Source organism: Myotis myotis, unplaced genomic scaffold, assembly GCF_014108235.1.
Source record: "Myotis myotis isolate mMyoMyo1 unplaced genomic scaffold, mMyoMyo1.p scaffold_m19_p_3, whole genome shotgun sequence".
In the NCBI taxonomy this organism is placed as follows: Eukaryota; Metazoa; Chordata; class Mammalia; order Chiroptera; family Vespertilionidae; genus Myotis; species Myotis myotis.
In genome coordinates this window covers 171,754,516-171,781,894 of record NW_023416335.1, presented here as the reverse complement: position 1 = coordinate 171,781,894, position 27,379 = coordinate 171,754,516, and the positions used below count along the sequence as shown (strand labels likewise).

At 37.7% G+C, this 27,379-nt stretch overlaps 1 protein-coding gene across 6 annotated transcripts in view; it reads left to right on the top strand.

The window, feature by feature from the left end:
• The window catches only part of LRRK2 (leucine rich repeat kinase 2), a 122,357-nt gene that overhangs the window by 71,837 nt on the left and 23,141 nt on the right, over window positions 1-27,379 (top strand). For all 6 annotated transcript variants that reach the window (XM_036297040.1, XM_036297038.1, XM_036297041.1 and 3 more), the window contains 12 exons: window positions 3,380-3,609; window positions 4,014-4,141; window positions 5,156-5,374; window positions 9,153-9,354; window positions 10,345-10,433; window positions 16,333-16,520; window positions 17,630-17,784; window positions 18,786-18,932; window positions 19,076-19,267; window positions 19,884-20,030; window positions 20,910-21,010; window positions 25,522-25,712. In XM_036297040.1, the coding sequence (XP_036152933.1) occupies window positions 3,380-3,609; window positions 4,014-4,141; window positions 5,156-5,374; window positions 9,153-9,354; window positions 10,345-10,433; window positions 16,333-16,520; window positions 17,630-17,784; window positions 18,786-18,932; window positions 19,076-19,267; window positions 19,884-20,030; window positions 20,910-21,010; window positions 25,522-25,712 (1,989 nt within the window). The remainder of the gene's footprint in view (window positions 1-3,379; window positions 3,610-4,013; window positions 4,142-5,155; window positions 5,375-9,152; window positions 9,355-10,344; window positions 10,434-16,332; window positions 16,521-17,629; window positions 17,785-18,785; window positions 18,933-19,075; window positions 19,268-19,883; window positions 20,031-20,909; window positions 21,011-25,521; window positions 25,713-27,379) is intronic.

Genomic DNA, 27,379 nt, shown 5'->3' with positions numbered 1-27,379 from the left:
GGCTCGGTGCATGGATTCGTGCACTGGTGGGATCTCTCGGCCTGGCCTGCCCCCTCTCACAATCTAGGACCCCTCGGGGGATGCCGGACTGCCTGTTTTGTCCCGATCTCCTCAGGCTAGGCCAAGGGACACCACTGGTGCACAAATCCATGCACCGGGCCTCTAGTATGCATATAAGATCTTTGGTTAATCTCTTCCCACCCTCCCCCTCCCCCTTCCTCTGAGATTCATCAGTCTGTTCCATGTTTCCATGCTGTGTGTTGAGCGTCTGCCCCTGTTGGTCAGTGTGTGTCATAGCTACTGGTGGAATGGTTGCTTAGGCCTTCATATATATATATATATATATATATATATATATATATATGAGAATATTTTTCCTCCTTATCATGTTTCTTGCTAGAAACAGACTCTAAAAGGAAAGTACTACTAGTTGGTCTCTTGTTACCAACTACACAATATAAAGAAGCATAGCAGAATATAATGAATTCTTTTTTATGTCTTTATTGATTTGTAGAGAGAGAGGATAGAGGGATAAAAACATCAATGCCAGAGAAATATCATTGATCAGCTGCCTCCTACATGCCCCCTGCTGGGGATTGAGCGCAGAGCCCTGGGCATGTGCCCTCACTGGGAATTGAACCAGTGACCATTGAGCCACACTGGCTGGGCAATAATAACTTCTTAAGCTTCATTTCAGATAGCAGATAGTTATATGTCTATTTTATTTTAAAGCATTATAGTTTCTTAAATAATAAATCATTACTAACTTTGGTTTTGCTTGCTGACCTTGATCATATTTGAAATCCCTGAAACTCCCCAGGTATCACTGTTTCTGGTGCTTACACTTTAAAAATGTCAAATATTTTTGATAATTGACTTTATCTCCTTGTTATATTTTAAGCATATTAGTCTTATTGTTACCTATTCATACAATTATTTATTTCCATTTTCACAAAATTACTTTATATCTGTATTTATCTTACAGGTTTCAGCTCATTTATCACCCCTCATTGTGTCCCTGACTATAATAGCCATTAAGGCTGGGACTATGGCTGTATTTACTCATTGTCTGATAGTTGGCACAAAGCCTGGCATACAATTTATAGTGTTTGAATTACCAGAGAACTGTATTTATCTAATTATCTTCCGCTTACATTTCAATTTATATTTAACTTTTAATGAAGAAATAGTAGCTCTGCACAGGAACCGTGCACCAGTAGCTCGCCAGTAGCTCGCTGCCACCCTCCAATAGCTCTCCACCCACTGCCCTGCCCTCCTGTAGTTCCCCCCGCCCCCCTGCCCCCGCCCCCCCTCATAGCTTGCTGCTCTGCCCCCTCCTGTAGTTCTCCGCCGCCCCCTTGTAGCTTGCTGCCCCACCCTCCTGCTGATCCATGATCCGGTCTTACTCGGTCAGTCATTACACTTTAAGGTATAATGACCATTTGCATATTACATCTTTATTATATAGGATAATTTCTGTCCTCCTGAGCTTGATGCAATTTGAAAGGAAAGAGTTTGTTGCCTGCTATGCTAAACATGACCCCTGATTTTAAATAATTATGTCTCATAATTTTTCCTTCTTGAAACTGAAAAGATGTTCATATGAATATTGGTTCAATTACTATAAAACATTTGGTGGAACTAGTTTTCAGTGTATTATTTCATATTATCAAGCCACTGTGTAAGTAAATCTTTTAAACTCTGTTTTACATTTTAGAAAAGACAAAGACCCAGGATAGTTTAGAAATTGTAGACATCCTTTGCTTTTTCAAAGAATGAGTTTTTTCAAAGAGTGGTGAATTCTGAATAGTTAATGGTCACTGGACCATTGCTTTTATTGTTTATTGGTGATGAAAACAGAACTTTAGTTGCATGTGAGAAAATGACTGATTTCAGTAATAGCAGGTAGAGATATGATCTGTCAGATCTTATTTTCTCAAGTGTCAAAGAAACCAAGAAGAGTTATTCAGCTTTTTGGTCAGATCACCAGGACTGTTGGTCAGATTCCTGTTAGTTATGAGAATGGATATGTCAGTGATCTCTAAAATTCAGTTATGATTTAGTTTCCTTCTCTAATTTTAAACTGTGGCAACATTTTAATATACTTAAAATGTACCTTTATATATTCATTATATCTTAGAGAACATTTAAAATCTATTGATATAAAGGTGGCTTTGTTAGCTACCTATGGCATTTCTAAGTAGTTTCATCTATTTTTACACTAAGATGATTAGGAATAGCAATATATCTGATACTATAATCGTTTATGTATAGTAATTTATAATGTAACCAATATGACCTTTCCATGTATATTATACATATGCATATATGATATATGTGAATATCCTATCTAATAAAGAGGGAATATGGTAATTGACCCTCATACTGTCACAAAGATGGCAGCGTCCACAAGCCAATAAGGAGGGTATATGCTAATTGACTGCCACACCCTCAAAGATGGCAGCACCCACAGCCACAAGATGGCTGGCAGGAGAGGGTAGTTGTGGGTGATCAGGCGAGCAGGGGAGGGCAGTTAGGGGCAACCAGGCTGGCAGGGGAGGGCAGTTGGGGGCGATCGGGCCAACAGGGGAGCAGTTAGGCATCGATCAGGCAGGCAGGAGAGTGGTTAGGGGTGATCAGGCTGGCAGGCAGAAGCAGTTAGGGATGATCAGGCAGGCAGGCAGGCGAGTGGTTGGGAGCCAGCAGTCCCGGATTGTGAGAGGAATGTCCGACTGCTGGTTTAGGCCCAATCCCTGTGGGGCCTAAACCGGCAGTTGTACATCCCCCAAGGGGTCCCAGATTGGAAAGGGTGCAGGCTGGGCTGAGAGACACCTCCCACCCCAAGTACACTAATTTTGTGCATCGGGCCTCTAGTATACATTATATATGTCATCCATGAATATATATGTATACACATGTATAATGTACCCAATATAACCTCACTATCAAGGTTTAGCATAACAGTATGCATGGGTACTCTAACTTGGCTCTCTGTCACATGGATTTTCTAAAATTTTATACTTTATAATTTTTAGGGTTTTGTGTTAATTTAAATAAATCTCTGTGTGTGTATGTATAAAATTCTAATGGGCATTGCAAACATTTTCACATTTTGATTATTTATGGTGATAGTGTAACATGTCATTGTGTTTGATAATGCTACCAATCATTATCAACTATACTAATATTAATAATAAAACATAGGCATTAACAGCATACCGAAAGACAAGTGCACTTTACTTATATAAGTTGTGCATTTTTTGCATACTATATTTTAAAAATCTGACTTTTAAAAGAGTTTAATGCACAAGAATTTACCTATATTTTAAGTATACTATTAAAACAGTTTATTATTTTATTTTTGTCTTTCTAATACCAGGTTTCTTCAACAGCGGTTAAAAAAGGCTGTGCCCTATAACCGCATGAAACTTATGATTGTGGGAAACACTGGGAGTGGTAAAACCACCTTATTGCAGCAATTAATGAAAACCAAGAAACCAGATGCTGGGATGCAGAGTGCCACCGTTGGCATAGACGTGAAGGACTGGCCTATCCAAATAAGAGGCAAAAGGAAGAAAGACCTGATTCTAAATGTGTGGGATTTTGCAGGTATTTATTTTGCTAGAATTTTAAAATCATGTTGATCTCTTATATAGAATTTGGATTTAAAAACTGAGTTTTCTGTTCCAATACTGCAAAGAGACCAGTGAATCCTATGGAATTATTCCAGAGCTGTTTACTTCTCCCCGCATTACCCTTGCCACCAGGACGGAGAAGTGTATGGAAGGGAATGTTAGAAACTGTAGGTGGCAGCTGAAGCTGAGTATGGGGTTCATAGCTAACACTTCAGCCAGAAGTTCTCAATCGCTAGTAAACAGTTATAGTCTTCTAAACATCGTTGATTGTTCTTTATTTATTTATTTATTTTTTAATGCTGAATCGTGTATAGTATCACCTAAAAAATTTGTTTTGAAAAGAAGCAGGCTCAAAAAGAGTCTCCAATCTCTGTTTAGGTCGGGAGGAATTCTACAGCACGCATCCGCACTTCATGACCCCCCGATCCCTGTACCTCGCCGTCTATGACCTCAGCAAAGGGCAGGCTGAAGTTGATGCTATGAAGCCTTGGCTATTCAATATAAAGGTGGTCTATTCTAATCATTTGAGAATACAGAGTAATTTTCATTTTTTTTTTGTATGTAAGGTAATTTACTTTAGGCAAAGAATTGCTTTAAGAGTTTTGTGGGGTGTTTTTGTTGTTTTTTTTAAGGAAGTTAGCAGCACTGAAATTTTGAGTTGGGAAATTTTCAGAGTAATTAAGCTGTGACATGAAAATAGGTGTTCCGTATTGGTGAGTGCTGTAGATACTTGGAACCCTTTTCAGCTATAAAAATGGGAACTACACATGCTAAACTATGTTTATCATATTTTAAAATGGAATATGAGGTTTTCTAACTTAAAATAAGTTATGCTAAAGAAAACCAATCTGTGCAACTTTGAAGATGCATAGTGGCAATTTAGTATGAAGTTTTTCAGATCTTACACTTATATATGGCACCAGATTAATGTGCTCCTTTATTTATTTATTTATTTATTTTGTAAACTGAAGTATAATTGACAATATGCTCTTATATTGGGAATCTCTCTTTGTTAGTTTCCACTTTGTCCTTTGCTGCCAGTTATTCCTTACAAGCTCGTTTTGTAATTTTGGTAATTTTTTAAACCTTTTTTTTGTTTCTACTTTATTATAGTCAGCCAAAGTGAGCAAATATTACAATGGCAGTAATACTTTAGTGGTTTTATTTCCCATTGTAGACTTCAAATAGAACGACATTAGAAATGAATTCAAGAGATTGAATTTGAAGAGAAGGAAGAGAAAATATAAACCATATGATGACACTGAAATAATTCGTGGGTTTTTTAAGTGCTTATTGGAAGTCCAAAGCACACTTAGAAAGTTACCCACCTGAAACGTGTTAATAATTGAATTGAGAAGACACATAAAAACGACTTATAAAATTTTTTAATGTTGCATTATTTTTCTTAGGATTAAGGAAAGAAAGGCAGCTGTTTTCTTCATGATGTCCTTTAATTTTTCACTTCCACTCGAGTGAATTTCAGTGGAAATGTAATCAGTATTTTGCGTCTTTCTCTGTAGGCTAGAGCTTCCTCTTCCCCTGTGATTCTTGTGGGCACACATTTGGATGTTTCTGATGAGAAGCAGCGCAAAGCCTGCATCAGTAAAATCAACAAGGAGCTCTTGAACAAGCGGGGCTTTCCCGCAATCCGCGATTACCACTTTGTGAACGCCACCGAGGAATCCGATGCTTTGGCAAAACTTCGGAAAACCATCATAAATGAGAGCCTCAATTTCAAGGTAACGTAGTTAATGCCTACTGGGGTCTGGTAGCTAAGTCTAATTAATTAATTCTTACGCTACGCAACTGCTTAGAAATGGCAGAAGACGAGATATTTTTCATATCTGTTAGCGTTATTAAAGTATTTTCCGTTTTAAAATTACTCATGCCATACTTCATTTCAGGTTCATAGAAATGGGAATAAAAACAGTTAGAGGGCCTGAGAGGACCTAAGAGAGGGGATGAGAGACGGAGGGTGTTTCTGAGAGAGCCTGAGCAAACGATTCTGATGCCTTTCTCTCCCAGCTTCCTCCATGGTGATGTAATCAACAGGGTAAATGTGAATACTGGGGCCTTGGGATCATCTTTCTTCTGTTAGTTTTTTTACTGTTTTTTTCTTCTCCTGCTTCTTTCTTTGGTAGCTCCTTTTGTATACTCATCTTGCTATTCCAGGCTGCTCCTCCATACCTCCTGTTCCTTTGATTCCCATTATAGATGTTTTTCCCTCAACATTGTTAGATGGCTTTTCACTTGGTTGCCAAGATCACTAATTTGGTTTTCATCAATGTCTAAACAATTTTTTTTTATTACATACAAACAGGGTTTTTCATTTTAGGAATGATGTCTTTGATTTCTAAAGTGCCTTTCTAATAAATCAAATGCAATTCATTGGGTTTATAAAACACAGATAAATTAGTTACCAGGCAGAATACTTAAAAATATTTTTATTCATTTCAGAGAAGGGAGAGGGGGAGAGATATAGAAACATCAATGATGAGAGAGAATCGTTGAATCCCTGCCTCCTGCACACCCCACAATGGGGATTGAGCCTGCAACCTGGGCATATAACCCAACCAGGAATAGAACCATGACCTCCTGGTTCATAGGTTGATTCTCAACCACTGAGCTACACTGGCCAGGCAGAACACTTGTTTTTAACACTTACAGGAGAGAGAAATTTTCCAGGGTCCTCCAGACAGCATGATGTAAACTGTGTGGAATAGGCCCTGACATTGTAATATGAGAAACACAGTGGTGACCTTCAGTGTTAGTTCCTGTTGGCTTAGCTCATTAGCACTAATGATGTAGGCATGGCTTGTAACTAAGGGGTTGTTTTGCCTGGACAGTCCCAGCATAATTATAAATAGTGTCCCACAATGTCCTCAATCAAGCATTCCGGTCTGATGGTCGCCCTGGTTATAACGTGTCTGCCGGTTAGCTTAGTTCTGTCCCATTTCCACTGATTATGCTCCTATCCAAAGCCTAATGAGCCTGTTGTAAATGTGCTGGTCTTTGTGGTGTCCCAGGAGACAATTTGCATGTTTGTATCTTTCAGCACATTTATCTCAGTCACTGAAAGGTTTTGCCAGTGGTGGGTCACTCTTGGCATTTTATGTAAGAAGAATGGTGTATTATTTTATTTGCTGAGTTTCCTACTCTCTCATGGGACTTATGATTAGAGATTAACATGACTTTTAAGAAACAAATATACAGAAGTCATTCATCCAGTTAAATATTGTCTTTATCCAGGTGGTTTTCTTCTGAGACTATGCCTGCTGTTAATTATACTATTTTAATAGCTTCTCTTTTTATCATTACTGTTGGAGCATACATTATATTTTTTAAAAAGACCCCTTGGAGGTTAAGTTTGTTTTGAAAATGCCTGAATTTTGTTGAAACAAACACTATGGATAAAGTGGTTAGTTCATCAAGCTGGAATAGTACTGCTTTTGTCTAATAACATGTTGTCACTATCAATCAGTAAAAGCATATTTCTTCCTGCATTTATAAATGAAATCTGAAGGCAACATCATGCAAGGATGTAAAAGAAATGCTTTGAAAAAATAGAAATGTTATTTGAAGAAAGGTATATATTGCTAATGTATACATCACTCTGGCACTTTTGTTCGAAAATTCATTTGATTGCTTTGCAGAATAGTGACTCTTTTCGATGACCTAGAACCAACGAGCTTGCTAGACCTTTAATATTCTTTTCTCCCTGCAGTGCTTCAACCCATATTCAAATAGCAGCTTTTAATCTACTGGAGATCATTCTTTTTGCCCTCTCATTTTTTCTTCTTTCTTTTATCTTGGCTCTTCTCTAATATTTTCCTGTCTCACCTTTATTAACATGTATCTGTGCAAACTCTAGAATAAAACTGGTGTGTGTGTGTGTATGTATGTATGTGTGTGTGTGTGTGAGAGAGAGAGAGAGAGAGAGAGAGAGAGAGAGAGAGAGAGAGAGAGAGGCTGTTGGTGACCTGACACAAATTAAAAGAAATAGGACAAAACAGAACAATACCCCTTTCAATTTGTCCAACCCATTAGCAGGTATTCTTTGTTGGCCCTGGAGCCCAGTCCTATAAAATTCATCTTTTTTCTACATGATTTGCTATCTGTGAAAACCCTTGTTTATTTATAACTGTAGGTTTGTCTCCTTGAGTTAAAACATAAACTTCAACCTGAAGTTTTGTTTTATTTTAAATTATAAATAAAGCAGAGAAGGATTGTGAAAAGTGGAGATTAGTAGTTATAGTTAATTTTCTGGGGCAAGGGATAGATGAACACAGTCTTTCAAATTACTGTTCGGAGGTCAATATGTAAATAATGGGTATGGCAGCTGTAAATGAAGCTCCTTAAGGTTCTAGTTACAAGTAGAAAAAGAGCAAGTTAAATTTTATGTGTGTTTATAAACCCAATTTCTATTTGTAATATGTTTAATAATTTAGGTAGGAATTTTGGTATGTCAGGTAAACAACGTACAAGAATATATTCATGGGTCCAGAAATGGGGAGAGTTTGCCACCTGGTGGTTCTCAAAGGCATTTTAGTTACTATTGTTAGAGCTGTATTTCTATTTAAAATTAGATTTTTCCTGGTTATGGAAAAAAATGTGTGGAAAAGACTGTCATTATCGGAAACATCATCTTAAGGCAATTTAACATATTTTTATTTTACTTTTCAAATAATATGCAGTTATTTTTTTAAATATATTTTATTGATTTTTTACAGAGAGGAAGGGAGAGGGATAGAGAGTTAGAAACATCGGTGAGAGAGAAACATCGATCAGCTGCCTCCTGCACACCCCCTACTGGGGATGTGCCCGCAACCAAGATACATGCCCTTGACTGGAATCAAACCGTAGGCCGATGTTCTATCCACTGAGCCAAACCAGTCAGGGCTAGTATGCAGTTATTAAAGTCAGAGTGTCAATGAACAGAAGTCATCCTCTTTTGTCAGTGTTTTTAGATGACGTTTTATTTTCTCAAGTTTAAGGTTTTACAAAAAGCCTAGTCTAGGTGAGGAGATGTCATGTCTGTCTCCAGGCTTCGCTGTTGATATGTACATTAATATAACATTTGCAAATAACAGGATTTAATGTTTTACCTCACGGTGTGGATATTTTCATCTAATAAGCAAGGTTCAAAAGCTCTTGTAGTACTGATTGCTTATATTAGCATGTCTATTGCATATATGTTTAATGTCTCAAAAAACAGAAAATCTTTTATTTATGGTTAGGTTTTTGCTATGTATTTTCTGGATTGCTGGGTAAATAATTCCATACTATTTTATTTGATAGTCTTTTCAAATTGGTTTCTGTGTTCATATTTTTATCTTATTACCATTTTATTTATCCCTCAAAATTTAAATGATTTAAATCACATTTTGATTTTAGTTGAAAACACACTTCTGAATGATATGCCCCGTTCTTTAAACCTATTAGCACTGAATTTACCCACCACCTGACAAATATATGAATACAATGGTTTTTTACAGCTTGTCATTTTTAATCACATAGATCCGAGATCAGCCTGTTGTTGGGCAGCTGATTCCAGACTGCTATGTAGAACTTGAGAAAATCATTTTATCAGAGCGTAAAAATGTGCCAATTGAATTTCCTGTAATTGACCGGAAACAATTATTACAACTCGTGAAAGAAAATCAACTGCAGTTAGATGAAAATGAGCTTCCTCATGCAGTGCACTTCCTAAATGAATCAGGTTTGGGTGTTTATTTGTTTCAGATTTTTTCAAAGCGTGGCTATGGTAATTTATAAAGATGGATCTGAACCGTGCTAGAATTTGCAGTCGCTACTTAACAGAATAGCTCCAGAATTCTTTCATAGGTCACTGATGTCTCTCTTCTTGGAAGATCATCCTGTGCATTGATGTTAAATCATATGTCATGTCATAAGAAAAACATTGGAAACCATCTAAGGGCAACAATGGAAAAAGCAAAAGTTAAAATGTGTGGGTTCCAGGTCTTGACTGTACTAGTCAGGAGCTGTGGAAGCCTGAGTATAAGGCACATCCTTTCAAAGTATCAAATGAATTTAGTGTGTGTGGAAGTGGCTTGCCTACTGGAGAAGAGAATTATTATTGGAATGGTCTAATGGGGCACTTTGAGAATCAGTGGTTGCCTGAGATGCAGCTATGAGTGCAGATCTTGCTCTGTTATTTCACATATTGTCAGCATGGCCTCATACATAACAACTCTCAATTATGTACTTGATCAGTATAAATAATTTATTAAATTATAAATAATATATTTTAATATGAAATTATATTAAATTTCATATAATTTTTTATATCAAAATTTTTTTTCACGTGGATTATAATCTGTTCCTTCTTCCCATCATTCTTAAACCAGTAGCTTCCTAGGATATTCTGTGTCTCTTACCTCTTTTTGAAAAATGAAATGTGTCTTTGTATTGCATATTTAGAAAGCCAAAAGGAAAATTATGAATTTCTGTTTGCTTGTAAATAGATGCCCTGCAATACATGGCATTGTCTCAAATATGCTGATATATGATCACTCAATATCATTAAAAAATACTTCTTTATAATATTGGATGTTAGGGCTAGAGAGCTAGGATGCCCATGCTGACATTGTCTCACATGTCAATGAGGAGGTTGGACTAGATTCTCCTGCTCTTTGATGTTTGTATATTCTAGATTTCATGTTTCATTGTTTGATTTTTTTTACTCCAGGGGTCCTTCTTCATTTTCAAGACCCAGCACTGCAGTTAAGTAACTTATATTTTGTGGAACCCAAGTGGCTTTGTAAAGTCATGGCACAGGTTGGTGTCTTGTATTTTTGTGACATGGGGTAATGATTGAAAAGGAGAATAAATGGCACCCAGAGCATTGAACATTGTAGACTTGCTGTTCAGTTAAGATAGAAACTACAGCAAATATAGAAAACTATAGGGCACTTCATGTAAAAAACTACTTAAAGAAGAGCTTTGTGGAAGAAGGGAAGGTACCTAAGAATTTACTTTCACGCCTTTAATGTCTGTAATGACGGATGTTTGTACCACTGAGTTCCATGGCGCTTTCCTAGATCCTGATCATATCTTTGGTTTGGTTGATAGTCAATTGTATGAAAACTTTGTGAAAATCCTTAGAGTAAATATATATAAGAAAATTGGATCATTGAGCCTGTGCAACCTCTATCTAGACAACATGGAGGGGAATTTTGACTCTTGAGAGAAATGATTTGAGTTCTAAATGCTTACAATTTTTGAAAACTTTGGATTGCAGTAGTAATAGCTATTTTTTCTTCATTTATATTTCATATGGAAAATTGTTTCTTCTATTGATAATTACCATTGAGTTTATATTAATTAGTTATAACAATCCATCAACATAGGTTTGCTACAGAATGTCACTCAGGGAGAACACACCAGCTCAGGTTGTTTTCAACAGCAACTCTTAGGGCCAGATAAATCTTTGTTGTGCATTATAGGATAATAGCAGCATCTTTGGCCTCTACCCTGTAAATATTAGTAGCATCTTCCTAGTTTTTCACCACCAATGTGTACAGACATTACCACATATTGCTGCGGATGCAAAATCACCCTCACAAACAGAGGTGAGCTCAGGGAGGATGTCTCTAGCATCTGCATTCACTGGCATTTATTTGGTTTATGAGTATAATTTATAGTTTTGCATGTGGCTCCCAGAATCCCTTAAATAATTATATCTTCTTACATTAGGAGTCTCTCTTCCAATTAAACTATAATGGTAATTAAATTCCCTCAGCTAATCTTGAATGATAGTTCCTAAAGTCCAACTAAAGAAACTTATTTGGATCTAAATCTTATAACACAGAACTTAAGAGCATATTGAAACATTATTTTAATTGGCAATCAATTGTAATGTGGTAGCAATGACTATTTTGGTAGCTATTATTAGGTAGCTTTTTATCCTTCTGCACATATGCCATGGAAAGTGTGATTGTACTCATCTGCTCCATGATAATGGAGCCAGTAAAGTGACTGGTCAAGAGTACTAACTCTGAGCCATTGTGACCTCTACTCAAATCTCTTATGAAACTTACTTTGTGACATTTCTTAATGATTTAAGCCTGTGTTTTTTTTTTTTACTTACAAAATAAGGATAGTAACAACTTTAACTTCTACATTGCCTCTCTAGTTCAGTGTAAGTGAGCAGTATATGTTAGCTGGTTTCATATTTGACACATTTGGTGATTAAAGCTTATTATCTTAGGAAATGAAAAAAAAAATCTTCAAAAGCGTACAGATGTATTTAAGCAGTTTTGGAAAGTGTGCCAGTATGGAGCTAATCAACAGCAACAAAATCTGTGCAGTAGATGCATTCTCAACAGCAAAAGGAGTTTTAAATATTCAACCCTGAAGATTTTGTTGTCCTAGTGGCATGCTATCACGCTCTATCTAGTCAAGAAAAGGCTGGATGTTGCACACAGAAGTTATATTTTTCTATGTGAACTAGGAACATTGAAAGCTGCACACATGTGGACACTATTAGAGTAGGTGGATTAAGGAAGTGGTTTGTATGCAAATCATAATCTATTAGCAAAAGCAGATTTCCACCATCACCACAATAAACTCTCTGATAATTCTATAGAATAATTAAGTTGAAACTCCATGAAAGTTCATCTCATTAGAATGGTTAGACTGTAAACATGTTACTTTAAGTGAAAACCAATTCAAGAATTTGAATAGCTCCAAGTTATTTTAAAATATAGGCCTAAAAGGTCAATAAAATGATAATTTAAATTTCTTATTAACTTAAAAAATAAATAGCACAATTCTGTTTATGCTGATACAGTGAATTGCAATGTCATTTTCACTGAGTTTTATAAAGAATGAAAGCTATAAATAATCAAGTTTAAACAAGAATGACTTGTCCAATACCCATCATGAAAAATAAATAGGGATATTTGCCTGCATGAATCAGCAAACAAGGAAAGGATTAATTTCATGGTGCAGAAGTGCTAATGAGCCCACCCTCCCTCTATATGCCCTGAGCTGTTAGGTCACTACACTTTTTTAAGAAGGTTCCATCAACACACAGAGAAGTTTGCAAAACTCATTTAACTGTATGATACAAGATATGAAAGGGGCTTATTGAATTAATCGGGTGGAGTATTAAAAAATTTGCATGGCAATTTAGTCTTGGTAACGTGTGAAGGAATTTGAAAAATTCTCATTACTTGCAAAAGGGCTTATGAAAGCCTTATAAGTTACTAGGCTGAAGGAATATTAGTAGGTCTTTTAAAGTGGCAAAATTAAGATAATGTTTCGTTTTCTATTGCCTTTTAACAAGATACCCCAAAGCTTGGAGGCTTAAAACGTCGGCTGTGTTTATTAAGCGATCTGTGGTTGATTAGGCTCAGTTGAGTGGTCTGGTCCGCAAGGCCTTGGCCAGGGTCATTCCAGTGGCTTTCCTCATTGAACTGGGCTGGAGGGTCCAAGAAGACTATGCTCACAGTTTGGTGCATTGGTGCTCCTCTGTGTGCCTCTCATGTGGCTCCTTCTCCTAACATCTAGGCCCAGAACTGGTGTAATGTTAGTTCTGCCACATGCTAGTGGATGGAGCAACCCCAGGCCAGGTCAGATTCGAGGGGAGAGGAAATGGACTCCACTTCCTGAGGTACTGAGCAGCATGCATGTATAGGGAGAGAAGGAATTGATATGTCCATCTTTGGAAACTACCACAAAGAATGGTGGCACATACAGATATATATATATAAAAGCAAGCACAAACCTCCTTTAAAACCAATTGGTCTAAGTAAAATGAATTAGCATAAGTATATAAGGATGGCTTTCCTAAATACACGGGTTACTGTGTGCTTTCCAAGGATTATCTCATTTACTTCTCAGAACAGCCCTCTTAAATGGTACTGTATTAACTCTCATCTTGAAGGTGAAGAAGTTAAGTGACAGGGAGGTAAAATAATTTATCCAAAATTATACATTGGGATTTCAGACAAAGTGGTTTGACAGCAGTGTTTATAAATCTAACCCTAGGATAAAATGCTACAAATTTCATTTTCTCAAAATCCACCCATCTAACCTTATTTATTCAAACTGTGTTCTAGATATTGTTCTGGTGCTGGGACTGTAGTGCTAGACAAGACAGCATCCCTATACTCACGAAGCTGACATTCTAATGGGAGGAAATGACCAATAAGAAGCACTTACATGTCAGGTGGTACAAAGTGCTACAGAGAAAATATAAAATATGGTTGGTAGCAGAGCACGAGTTGTTAGACAAGGTTATAGTCACTTAATAACAATAACACACCAAACAATTCTTTTTACCACCTAAATTGTAAGAATGATCTGGGACATCTATAAAGTATACAATATGGGATATGTCCCAAAATATAGGTTGTTTAAAAAAATTATTTTTTGATTACAGTTGACATCAAAATATAATTTTTACTCTTTAACAACTCATTATACATTTTTGTTGGATATCATTATGTTTATTGATTCAATAAACATTATCTGTATAAAATAGAAATACAGAGATGAGTAAGAAAAGTCCTGAGCCCAAGGATTTTACAATCCAACATTTCAGACAACTACATTATGTAAATAATGTTTGCTCCTATTTAAGTATCCCTTAAACATAGATCTACTAAAGAAATTAAGCACAAACCTCTTTTAAAAATGAACTTGGCTAAGTAAAATGAATAGGGATATGTAGATAGTAATGGCTAACACATGAGGACTTACTATATGCCAAAAATCTCAAGGCAACCTAAAGACAGTTATTTTTTTATTGTTTAAAGAATTACATATGTCTCCTTTTTTCTCTGATTGACCCCCCGTGCCACTCCCGCCCCCCAGGATATGCCCCCACCGCCCCAGTGTCCGTATCCATTGGTTATACTAATATGCATGCATACAAGTCCTTTGGTTGATCTCCAACCCCGCCCTCCCCCCCAGACTTTTCTCTGAGTTTGGACAGTCTGTTCAGTGTTTCTTTATCCCTGGATCTATTTTTGTTCATCAGTTTATGTTGTTCATTAAATCCCACATATGGGTGAGATCATGTGATATTTATCTTTCTCTGACTGGCTTATTTCACTTAGCATAATGCTCTCTAGATATATCCATGCTGTTGCAAATGGCAAGAATTCCTTCTTTTTTATAGCAGCATAGTATTCCATTGTGTAGATGTACCACTGTTTTTTAATCTACTCATCTGCTGATGGGCACTTAGGCTGTTTCCAAATCTTAGCTATAATAAATTGTGATGCTATGAACATAGGGGTGCATATGTCCTTTCTGATTGGTGTTTCTGGTTTCCTGGGATATATTCCCAGACGTGGGATTACTGGGTCGAATGGGAGTTCCATTTTTAATTTTTTGAGGAATCTCCAGACTATTTTTCCACAATGGCTGCATCAGTCTGCATTCCCACCAGCAGCACATGAGGGTTCCTTTTTCTCCACATCCTCTCCAGCACTTGTCATTTGTTGATTTGTTGATGATAGCCATTCTGACAGGTGTGAGATGGTACCTTATTGTTGTTTTGATTTGCATCTCTTGGATGATTAGTGACTTTGAGCATGTTTTCATATGTAAAGACAGTTACTTATATTATCTCACTAGATGCCTGGTGCACAGATTCGTGCACTGGTGGGGTCCCTCAGCCTGGCCTGCACTCTCTCACAATCTGGGACCTCCCCGGAAATGTCGAAGGCCCAGTGCACAGATTTGGCCCAATCCCTGGAGGCCAGACTGAGGGACCCCACCGGTGCATGAATCCGTGCACTGGGCCTCCAGTATGCATATAAGATCTTCAGTTAATCTCTCTCCCCCTTCCCTCTGAGATTTATCAGTCCATTCCATGTTTCCATGCCTGTGTGTCTGCCCCCTGGTGGTCAGTGCGCATCATAGCTACTGGTTGAATGGTAGAATGGTCGAAAGGTCAAATGGTCGCTTGGGCTTTTATATATATAGATTTTACAGACAAGGAAACTGTGGCTTGAAGACATTAAGTACCCTTTCCCAAGGTCACACAATTAGAAATTGAGCCTGTGTTGAACTTGGGTTCTTCTGACTTATGTTTTTAACTGCTATGATGATGATCAAAGCTCAAAAGTATAGTTTCCATGTTAGAATCACATGGGTTTCTTGTTAAAAAAGCAGTTTCCCAAGCCTTATCCCAAACCTACAGATATCGACTCTGAGCGGAGTCCAGCAAAATGCAGCAGTGCCTTTGTTTGAAAATTAGTAAACTGTACTACACTGCCTCTCTTCTCATTGAGGAAAAACACCTTCTACCACATAAATATATAGTGAAAGTTTTATTAGAAACCATTGGTGATAACATAGTCTGGAAGATAATTTCCCTAGAAATATATTATTAATGAAACTGTAATAAGAATTCAGGGTATGAGATTGATCTGCTGATGGGAACTGGGGAAGGCTTTGAGCTTCATTGGCTTTGGAGGATCTTCATAATTTCAGATCTGAATTCCTTAATTTAATAATTTTGTGAGGGTATTTTTTTTTGAGTGGATGCTTTTTTGTGTGGGGAGTAGGCTTCTAAGTAACATGGCTGCTAGTTAGGGAAGTTAGGTCCTGTGTTATATTTGACAGTGTTACAATTCTTCTGATTATTTTCACTAAAATGCATTAAATTCAAAACTTTTCACAAAGTAAATTCCAGTGATTATAAGTGTAAATCTTTCAGATTTTGACAGAGAAAGTAGAAGGCGGTCCAAAATATCCTAAAGGAATTATTTCACGTAGAAGTGTGGAAAAATTTCTTTCAAAGAAAAAGAGATTTCCAAAGAACTACACACAACAGTACTTCAAACTCCTAGAAAAATTTCAGATTGCCTTGCCAATAGGAGAAGAATATTTGCTGGTTCCAAGCAGGTAAACCAAAAACTTAACATTTAACTACCCTATAGAAACTCACCATCTATTATATTGTTTTAATTGTCAGAATAACTTTGATCTATGTTTAATGTACTAAGTATTATTTTTGCTTATTGTGTAAATGTTCTTCTGAAGCAAAACACTTTTAATGAAAACACTACATTTGACATTTTAAAGACAGAGTGACTTATTTCATGTCTATAATTACTATTTGGTTTACAACTGTTTATTTAATAAAGGTAAATAGTGGAGATTTGTGTGTATGTGTGTGTGTGTGTGTGTGTGTGTGTGTGTATCCTTACACAGTAATGAGAGAGTTCTATCAGACAAATTCTGGGGAGATAGTGATTTTTTATCAGAGTTTTAAAAGAATTTGTGGCAGTGAATTTTGAGAGGAGAGGGGAAACAATGGAGGGCTAATTTCTGGCCTGGTATTATAGAAATTTTTCTTACTGCTTTAGAAGCATCTGAGGAATGTTAGAAAGTAATATGACATTGAAAAGTGCAAATTGCATTGCTGGATGGATGGTGACTGATTCTAAAATTAGATATATACTTTTTTTTGGACATGCAATCTTTTCAAGTTTTATATAATCCCTTGCTTGATACTTGTTTGTGCATAACCAATTATAACAATTTATTTATTAGTATAAATAAGAATACTGAAAAAATTCATGCTCTACTACATCTGAGCATGCATTTGAATTTATTAAATAACCATTGAAATTATAAAATATATTTTTATTGATTTCAGAGAAGAAGGGAGAGGGAGAGAGAGATAGAAACATCAATGGTGAGAGAGAATCATTGATCTGTTGCTTTTTAATGCCCTACACTGGGGATCAAGCACACAACCTGGGCGTATGCCCTGATCAGGAATCGAACTGTGACCTTCAGGCTCATAGGTCGATGCTCAACCACTGAGCCGCAATAGCTGGACCATTGGGTTTTTAAAATAGGAAGAGTATGTAGCAAAAGAAAAACATGCAATTGCTTTGAATATTTATCTTCAATTCATCAACTTCAAGTCATAAAGCACTTTGGTCAACATGGTTGGGTGTTTTATAATAAAACTATGTAATGATGCGATGTCCTTTTCCCTTTAGTCTGTCTGACCACAGGCCTGTGATAGAGCTCCCCCATTGTGAGAACTCTGAAATTATCATTCGACTATATGAAATGCCTTATTTTCCAATGGGATTTTGGTCAAGATTAATCAATCGATTACTTGAAATTTCACCTTACATGCTTTCAGGTAGAGGTAAGTATTTAATGAAGACAATATGTAGAGAAGTTAGGGGGAAAATACATTAAAAATAACATGCAATTTTCACAGAGCTTACTCATTTTTTAAGGCACCTGAAAATCAGAAAATAAGCTTATACAACTTCATATTGGCCAATATAAAGACATGTGGTCAAATAAGTGTAACAATTTGTCAAGAAGAAAATTCCACAGGTCCTCACTTGAAGCCCATTTGTTCATATTTTAGACACATTTAAAATATGTATGAATAGTTTGCTTTCTATGCCAAAGCAGATTAGAAGCAATATTTTTAAAAGGTGGATTACCAAGAATCACTGGTTTAAACATACACACACAGGCATTCTTACACACACACACACACACACACACACACACAGCACAAAGAAAAACTAGGAATGAGCACTGCAAAGTCAGAGAGTTTTACTCAATGACTTGTAACATCCTGACCATTCAGACCATTCAGCGTAGAGACTATAGTGGCTCCATTCTGCTGCATAATCCCTGAGGAGTTTAAGAAAAAAAAAAAAGAATAAACACGATGCCACTGTTACTATATTCTGAAATAATCATATCTTGCTTGCGATGAACCAGCATTTAGATAGTTACATTGCATTAAAACATTCAGAAAGTTTTGATTTGAGCATGACCACCAACTTCTTTTTAAAGAGAATTTATTTTTGATTCTCTTTCTTCATCTGTTACACATATTAAACTACTTAACACCATAAACCTGAAATCTATCTTAGGTTATCTACTGGATATTTTGTGTTGTGTGTTTTTTTCATTGTTGTTGTTGTTGCAAAATTAAGGATAAAATATTTAGCATCATATTTAATACCTAAGATGAGGACTAACAATCATTATTTCAATACTTTTTTTCAAAGCAAATATATCTCTATTACTGTCAATTGGGGGGTGCAGTTTTTCCCCCACCTTTAATTTATGGGGTAGTTAATAATTAATGGATATAACTGGGTCCATTTAAACTTCTTTCAGAACGAGCACTTCGCCCAAACAGAATGTATTGGCGACAAGGCATCTATTTGAATTGGTCTCCTGAAGCTTATTGCCTGGTAGAATCTGAAGTTTTAGATAATCATCCAGAGAGTTTCCTAAAAATTACAGTTCCTTCTTGTAGAAAAGGTAAGGAAATTAATTCAAAACGTTGAACTGTACCACTAAAGAAATCTAAACTTAAAAACAAACTTTATAGCTTCTCTTTGTTAGCTTTGTGACAGAATAAAGTTCCAATAGGGCGGTGATGAGCTCTTCTTTGGATTATGTAGGCTGTATTATTTTGGGACAAGTTGTGGACCACATTGATTCTCTCATGGAAGAATGGTTTCCTGGGTTATTGGAGATTGATATTTGTGGTGAAGGAGAAACTTTGTTGAAGAAATGGGCATTATATAGTTTTAATGATGGCGAAGAACATGAAAAAATCTTACTTGATGACTTGATGAAGAAAGCAGAAGAAGGTATGTGTTGATGCAACTTACAGATGTTTTTAAGTGATGTCTCAATATTTGTAAAGTGAATTTTGTTATAAATGTAGAGACTATTCTTATCCATGGGAGATGTGTTAGAGTATATTACATTCAATTATAGTGAAAATTCAGGAAAATGGATTATATTTGTTACCCGTAAGAGCATGTATTCTAAATTGAGAGGAATGTTGGTTTTAGAGAATGAATATTGCCACATGAGCAACATAACTTCATCTGTGAAATGGGAATACTAACCAAAACTACTTAATGTAATTATTATAAAAATTAAAATAGATTATACATGGAAATAACTTAGCAACATGTCAGCCATGTAATAAGTGCTCCACGAATGTGACAAAAGATAGGTAATGTCCTAGTCAGATGTTGGATAGTCTAAGGCAGTTCTGAATTCTGCTTTCTAATGAGTGAACCTAGGAATGAGTTTTAAAATTCCAATAGATAGATATTAATTTAACCTTTAAAACTTTATCAGATTTTCTAGAAAAAAAATAGGAGTGGTAAGAAAACCTAAAGGACTGATTAGAAATAATAGTAAACTTGTGAAAGTCATAATCACAAATTTATATGCCTTTTATGTACTTCTCAGGAGACCTCCTAGTAAATCCAGATCAACCAAGGCTCACCCTTCCAATATCCCAGATTGCTCCTGACTTGATTTTGGCTGACCTGCCTAGAAATATTATGTTGAACAGTGATAAATTGGAATTTGAACAAGCTCCCGAATTTCTCTTAGGTAACTATTTTTGTTAGTTTGAGAATAAAATGTAGGGTGCATTTTTCCTAGTAATCTATAAAATTTTCAAATATAATTGTATTATCATGGTTTTTTTGGTGTTTTCATATATTTATCATAATGTTTTTTTCCCCTTTTGGAATGATATATTTTAAATTAATGTTTCGGATATAGAATTTGCTTTGCACACAGTCTTGTAGATTAGGTTTGAGATGAGGATGAGACTAGCATGGAAGCACATATATCTATAAAATATATCCTTGCACTTTCTTTAATTTCCAGGGTTTGGAAGGCAGATAAAGAGGTTTTTGAATGAGTGATACAGCCATTTTTCAGTCTCAAAAAGACAAAGTGGATTACCAGTTAGCTTTGATGCAAGGCATTGGGCAAATAGCTATGATAATTTTTTCAGTTTTGACTCCAGATTAACCACAAAAAGAGTTTTGTTTTTATCAGCTATGGAAGGTGGGATAAAAACTAGTTTGGAGAAAAGATAATGAATGTGCCTTTTGGTTGAATGTGAGATTTGGAGGAGCATGTCAGTGGAAATCTCCCAACACACATTTGTAAATAGAGTTCAGTGGGTAGCTTGTGAAATTGTGAAAATCCTGTCTGTAGGGATTAAGTTAGGGAGTGGATGGGGTCATTGAGTGGGGAGTGTGTAGATGGAAGACAGGAAGACTAGGGATAAGACCTATAGGCCCATCTTAGTTTATGGAGCAGAAGAAAGAAGAGGCATCATTAAAGGAGACTTGATTCAATGAAGCAAGCGGGTCCGATTTATCTTCAAGTATACAACAGGTATAATTACACCAGACACAATTCAGTTTTTCTGCTTGGACAGATTAACTTATGTGCTTTGTACTTTCTTTTCAAAAGGTGATGGCAGTTTTGGATCAGTGTATCGAGCAACCTACGAAGGAGATGAAGTGGCCGTAAAGATATTTAATAAACATACATCACTTAGACTGTTAAGACAGGTAAGAAATCCAATAACATTACCATATTCAACCATACACGGTTAATCTCCTAGAACTCTTGTATTACACATGTTTGTGAAAATGCAAAATGATGACCATGTTTCCCCCCAAAGTTTATTTAGTTTAATCATGAAATCCCACGTTGTCCTCTCTTCATGGAGGAAAAAAGTTTTGTGTTTATCTTGTTGAAAACAAAGAAGAGACAGTTTTCTGATAATTCTTGTTTTCAGGCTTCATAGTTATATACTACATGTACAGAAGAAAAAGGGTACCTCTTTTGAGGTCTTGTATTTCAAAGGAATCAAAATTTATGCACAGTAGCCCACTTAAAAACGTTTCTTGGCCTCAATTAAATCACATTTTCTTTTCTCAACAAGCACTTATGTTCAGGGTAATGCTGTGTGCTGATTGGCTTATGTGTCACTGAACCAATCACTACGTTAACAAAGGTATTAGAGTATCCCCACCTATCCCAAGGCTGGAGATGGGGTCAGTTCCCCCTAAAGTTGATGGGCTGCATGGGTGAAGGTTGGATACCCCAGCAAGAAGCAAGGTATTCTTAGAAAGAAAGAAAAGTGACTGGATGTTGAATGCATAACCAGAGTGGTCACTCCAGTACCCTCTCTTGTTTTGAGTACTGGTGGGGATTTATTTCTTTTTTTCTGAGTTTTTCCTTGTGCCAAGTCAACTCAGCTAAGGGTTCGAAAGCCCAAGTGAGGGCGGTGAAGGATGAAGAAATGATAGACAAAGAGAATAAGCTGGGTCTATCAGCCGTGGGCAAACTATGGCCCGCGGGCCGGATCCGGCCTGTTTGAAATGAATAAAACTAACAAAAAAAAAGACCGTACCCTTTTATGTAATGATGTTTACTTTGAATTTATATTAGTCCACACAAACACTCCATCCATGCTTTTGTTCCCGCCCTCCGGTCCAGTTTAAGAACCCATTGTGGCCCTCAAGTCAAAAAGTTTGCCCACCCCTGGCTAGGTGGATGTTCCTGTGCCTGGCTGAGGCCACAGAGAGAGATCCAGAGGCAAGCTGAGCCTTTATTTTATAGCCAGAGGTAAACAAGTTAGTGGTCACCATAGTTACAATGTTCTTGTGAGTTTCACTTGTTTTGGCAGCACTTGCTACATCTCCCTCAGCCCATTAGTTTCCCAGATAAGATCTAGGGAGTGTCATAAGGTCAAGCCTAATTATGCTAAGAGGGCTGTGCCCTCTAAGCTGGGACTTGTTTGTGGCTTTGCCAATAGTTCAGTCCGAGGCTTAACCCTATAGCCGTGCCCTACATTTCCCGACAGTAGGAATGAGGGAGGGAGACAGGGTGAGAAGAGAGATAAAATCCAATCTGCCATCTTATACCAGAAATCAATTATATTTTTGAATTTGTTCATTTTTTCTTTTGCCCTTGATTCATTAAAAAAAATATTTTGTGCCTGAATCTGAATCTAAATAACTTAGAAAAGGCACAGTTACAATATATTAGTTACTATGAATAATAAAAATAATTTTGTGTCTGTGCAAAATACTCTGGAGTAATTTTAATTATTAGTACTAGAAGTCACACTATAGCTCTAAGGCAGCGGTTCTCAACCTGTGGCTCGAACGACCCTTTCACAGGGGTCGTCTAAGACCATCCTGCATATCAGATATTTACATTACGATTCATAACAGTAGCAACATAACAGTTATGAAGTAACAACGAAATAATTTTATGGTTGGGTCACAACATGAAGAACTGTATTTAAAGGGCCAGAAGGTTGAGAACCACTGCTAAAGAATAGCTAATAAACAACTTGTTATATAAGTTGATTTTTCAGCCTAAGTCATTAGTCTTCAATGTATGTTTCAAATTTTCGTTAATGTGCTCAGGGAACTCTTTGAAAACCGGAACACTAAACATGTATACAGGACTGACTAGTGCATGGACAGCTAGGTGAACCAAGGAAATGGTAGAAGGAATAGAAACCCCAAGAAACTAGAAATAGCAATCAGAAGGATATATGCACCCCTATGTTCATAGCAGCACAATTTACCATAGCTAAGATTTGGAAACAGCCTAAGTGCTCATCAGCAGATGAGTGGATTAAAAAACAGTGGTGCATCTATACTACGCTGCTGTAGAAAGGAAGAAGTCCTACCATTTGCAACAGCATGGATGGAGCTGGAGAGAATTTTGCTAAGCGAAATAAGTCAGTCAGAGAAAGATAAATATCACATGATCTCACTCATTTGTGGATTACAACATAAACCGATGAACAAAAACAGAATCAGGGACAGAGAAGCAGTGATCAGATGCTCAAACCTCAGGGAGAAGGTAGGGGAGGGGGGCGGCTAAGGGGCAGAGATCAACCAAAGGGTTTGTATGCATGCATATAAGCATAACCAATGGACACAGACAACAGGAGGGTGAGGGCATGAGTTGGGGGGGGGGCGCAAAAGGGGAATAAGGACACATATGTAATACCTTAATCAATAAAGAAAGAAAGAAAAAAGAGAAACAGTAGAGTGTGAGTAATATGCTTTTTCTTAAGAAAAAAAAAAAAAAAAAAAAGAGCCTTGGCCATATGGCTCAGTTGGTTAGAGCATCGTCTCTACAGGAAGCAACCAATCTATGCTTCTCTCTCACATTGATGTTTCTCTCTGTAAAAAAAAACCCCCAAAAACAAAAAAACACACACACACACAAAAAAACCCAAAAACAATAAAAACATATCCTCCTGTGAGGATTAAAAATAAACAAAATCAATATTTCAATAAATCAAATTTAAAAAAAAGAAAAGAAAATCAAATGAAAACATTTTAGTGTTTGGTGCTACCTTTTGAGGGTCGTTCTGCCAGTGGTCAGGAGTTGCGGCTGATCGATTGCATTCTTTTGCTCTTTTCTAGAGCTGCTTTTCTAGAATAGAAAATTTGGACTAGGCTTCTGCCTGTGAAAGAAAATAGAGCTAACTTGACTTGTTTTCACCAACTCAGCTAATCAGACATAGGAGAAAAAAGATTTTAATCTTCAAAGACTTTGTCTGAAGCCTTTGTCCTTGGCAAAGCCCCTCTCAGGGCATTCAGCCTTTCTCGTTCAGCTGGCAGATTGCTCCACACTTCGGTTTCCTGATAGATGCAGTTGGCACTGATACGTCCCATCTTTGAAGCTGGTTGTTAACAAGCAGAGCTTCTGCAGAAATCACAGCTGAAAAGATGAATCCATTTAAAATCAGCTAAGCTATACATTTCATTGAAATTACAGTTTCAGAGTAAAGTGAAATAGGCAGAATGAAGCATGTGGAATTAAAAAAGCAGCAGTATCCTAAAGGAGATGATGAAGTTTCGCACTATGTGGTCTAGGAAAAAAAAATGGTATCAGAACAGAGACCTCTCTGTTCAAGCTAAAATGGCATCTCTGACTTCTTGGATTGGAAAGAGGTTGTTGCAGGTGGGGACTGCTTTACTAAGGGCGACCTGAGACAGGTCACTCTGAGGAAGGGAGAGTATTTGAGCTAAGATCTGGATGGCAAGAAGCCTTCAGCTCTGTGAAGGGGGAAGGGATTTCTAGGAAGAGAGATCAGTAAAGGCAGAGAACCTATGGCTATAAGGAGGGAGCTGGGTGGGTGTCAGGGATTGAATGAACACCAGCATGGCAGAGGGGTGGTGAATGAAAAGAAGAGAGAAAGGAGATGGGGTCTGAGAGGTGGGCTGGGGTGAGATCAGGCCAGGCTATGAAGGTTATATAAGTGCATAGGATTTTTTTTTAATGTCCATGAATAAACCTGGTAATACATTACATTTTTAAAAGATATTTTATTGCTTTTTAGGAAGGGAGAGGGATAGAGAGAAATAACCATCCCTGAGAGAGAAACATCATTGATGGGCTGCCTCCTGCACGCCCTTCCTGGGGATCAAGCCCACAACTTGGGCATGCGGCTCTGACAGATTGGAACCCATGACTTTTGGGTTCCTGGGTCGACGCCCAACCTCTAAGCCATGCATGCCGAGCAGTATGTGGAATTTTAATCTAAGAGTATGGGAAGTCATCAGGGAGTGTTCAGGAGAGAGTGATGCCATCTACACCTGTGGGGTTTTGAGGAGAGGGCCATAGCATAGATTTCTGTGGCCTTAGACATGAAACGTTTCTCATCAAATCAGAGATCGACAGGCAGGTTGTACCTTGCAAAGCAGTTACAGTGGATTAGTGGTGGCTACTCAGAATCTGGTGCTGAGAAGGTTAACATGATCTGTTAGCATGACTACAGGTGTGTCCTGTCCCTGAATTAAATGTTCTGATGAATGCAGAGCAAAAAGAAAAATAGAACTTAAAATGTTCATTCATACTATAGTTTCAAAAACCAGCTGTTCATTCCAAAAAATGTGGGAAACGTAAAAAGGCTCACAGAAGAAACAGTTTCCTATCATTGAATCACCCAGCGAAACCATCTCAGGGTGTGGACACACTTAAGGCAGGAGACACTTGGGTCAGAGCGGATGTCCTGTTCCTCTGAAATGATTGGCTTTTGCAGGAGCTGGTGGTGCTTTGCCACCACCACCACCCCAGCTTGGTCTTTTTGCTGGCGGCTGGCATTCGTCCCCGGATGCTGGTGATGGAGCTGGCCCCCAAGGGCTCCCTGGACCGCCTGCTGCAGCAGGACACAGCCAGTCTCACGCGGACTCTGCAGCATAGGATCGCGCTCCATGTGGCTGACGGCTTGAGGTATTTACTCACTCCTGCGGTTTCCTCTTCCCTGTATGACGCGTGTTAGCCCACACTTCCTCCCAAGGCTCTGAGAATAGCACTTCCCACTAACAATGTGTCCTAGTAACATTAAAAAGAAAAACTGAGGATGAAAAACGACCATTTCCCCAATTGAATTTTAAAATCTGATAAAACAAGAGGACAAAGACCACGGGGAGCCTCCCAGCTAGTGGTAGGGAGTAGGAACCCAGGAGTCCTGCTCCAGAGCCCATGATCTGGTACTGACTGATCTGCTTCCTCTAAAAAACTACAGGCGAGCATTCCAAGTATCAAGGAAAGTGTCAGTGATCATGGATGATTACAATATGCAAAGATGAGCCCATCTTTCTGAAAAGGACTAGAGTGACCTGGGTTCTGGATCATAATGTGTCTCCGAGGCACACCTACCCTGCAGTCAGAGGTAGACAGCCGCGGAGAGGCAGCTCAGCAGTGGAGAGGCTGTGGTCTTTGGAGTCAAAAGGAGTGGGATAGCCTGGCGAGTGTGGCTTAGTGGTTGAGCGTCAATCCATGAACCAGAAGGTCACAGTTCGATTCCACTTCAAGGCACATGCCTGGGTTGCAGGCTTGATCCCCAATGTGGGGCATGCAGGAGGGAGCCAATCAATGATTCTCTCTCATCATTGATGTTTCTGTCACTCTCCCCTTCCTTTCCTCTCTCTGAAATCAATAAGAACATATAAGGAAAAAAGGGACTAGGATAAATCACTGCTCACACACTTTGTATCTGTGATTTTATTTTATTTTTAGTATGTTTTTATTGATTATTGTTTTCAACCCTCTCCTACCTCACTTTCTGGTCATTGTGCTCAGCCCTCACCTCCCTGAGGTGTCTTGAATATACCAGCTCATCTCTCCACCAGGAATCTCTGACTCCAGATATCCTATTGGCTCGCTTCTCATTTCATTCAGTTCTCTTCTCAGACAGGATTCCCTGAATCCTATGTCTCTCTAGTCCCTGTACCACTCATTTCAGACTGGTATTCTTTGTTTTTATTTTTTTTTAATTGTTTATTGTCTGTCTTTGCCACTAGAGTCTAAGCGTCACAATAGCAGGAACTTTGCATCTCATTCATGGTTGCATCCCCAGCACCTAGAGCAGTGGGGCCTCAGTAAATATGTGTTGGCCTTGGGTGGAGAGGGAGGAAGGAGGGAAGGAGGGAGGGATGAAAACAGTGCCTCGCCATAGTTGCCACGCAGTGGTACAAATCTCCTTCCCTTCTGAAATAGTGTGTCTCTTCCTTTTGGGCAGTATCCAGACATGTAAATGGAATGGGCACTGAGGAAAACAAATAAACACAGCTCACAAACTCAAACCAAACCAAACCAACCAAGAGGATGTAACTCTTAGTAACATATAGGGAATATAATAAGTGTGTCAAATAAGTAGATTTCTCTTTCTGAAAGAGTCCAGAAACCACTGTAAAACAACAGAATCAGTAAATGAAACAGGAATGCAGATTTGGGTTTGGGTTGCTATACCTACTTTTGAACACCAGGGGGAACCTTGTGTTAAATTAATCCAGATAAAGTGCAACTAGGCTTCATGTGTTTCAGAGCCGCCTCGATCACGGTCACGTTGCTCGATTTAACTAACTGCATATCCTAGATTTACCCTAATTCTTCCA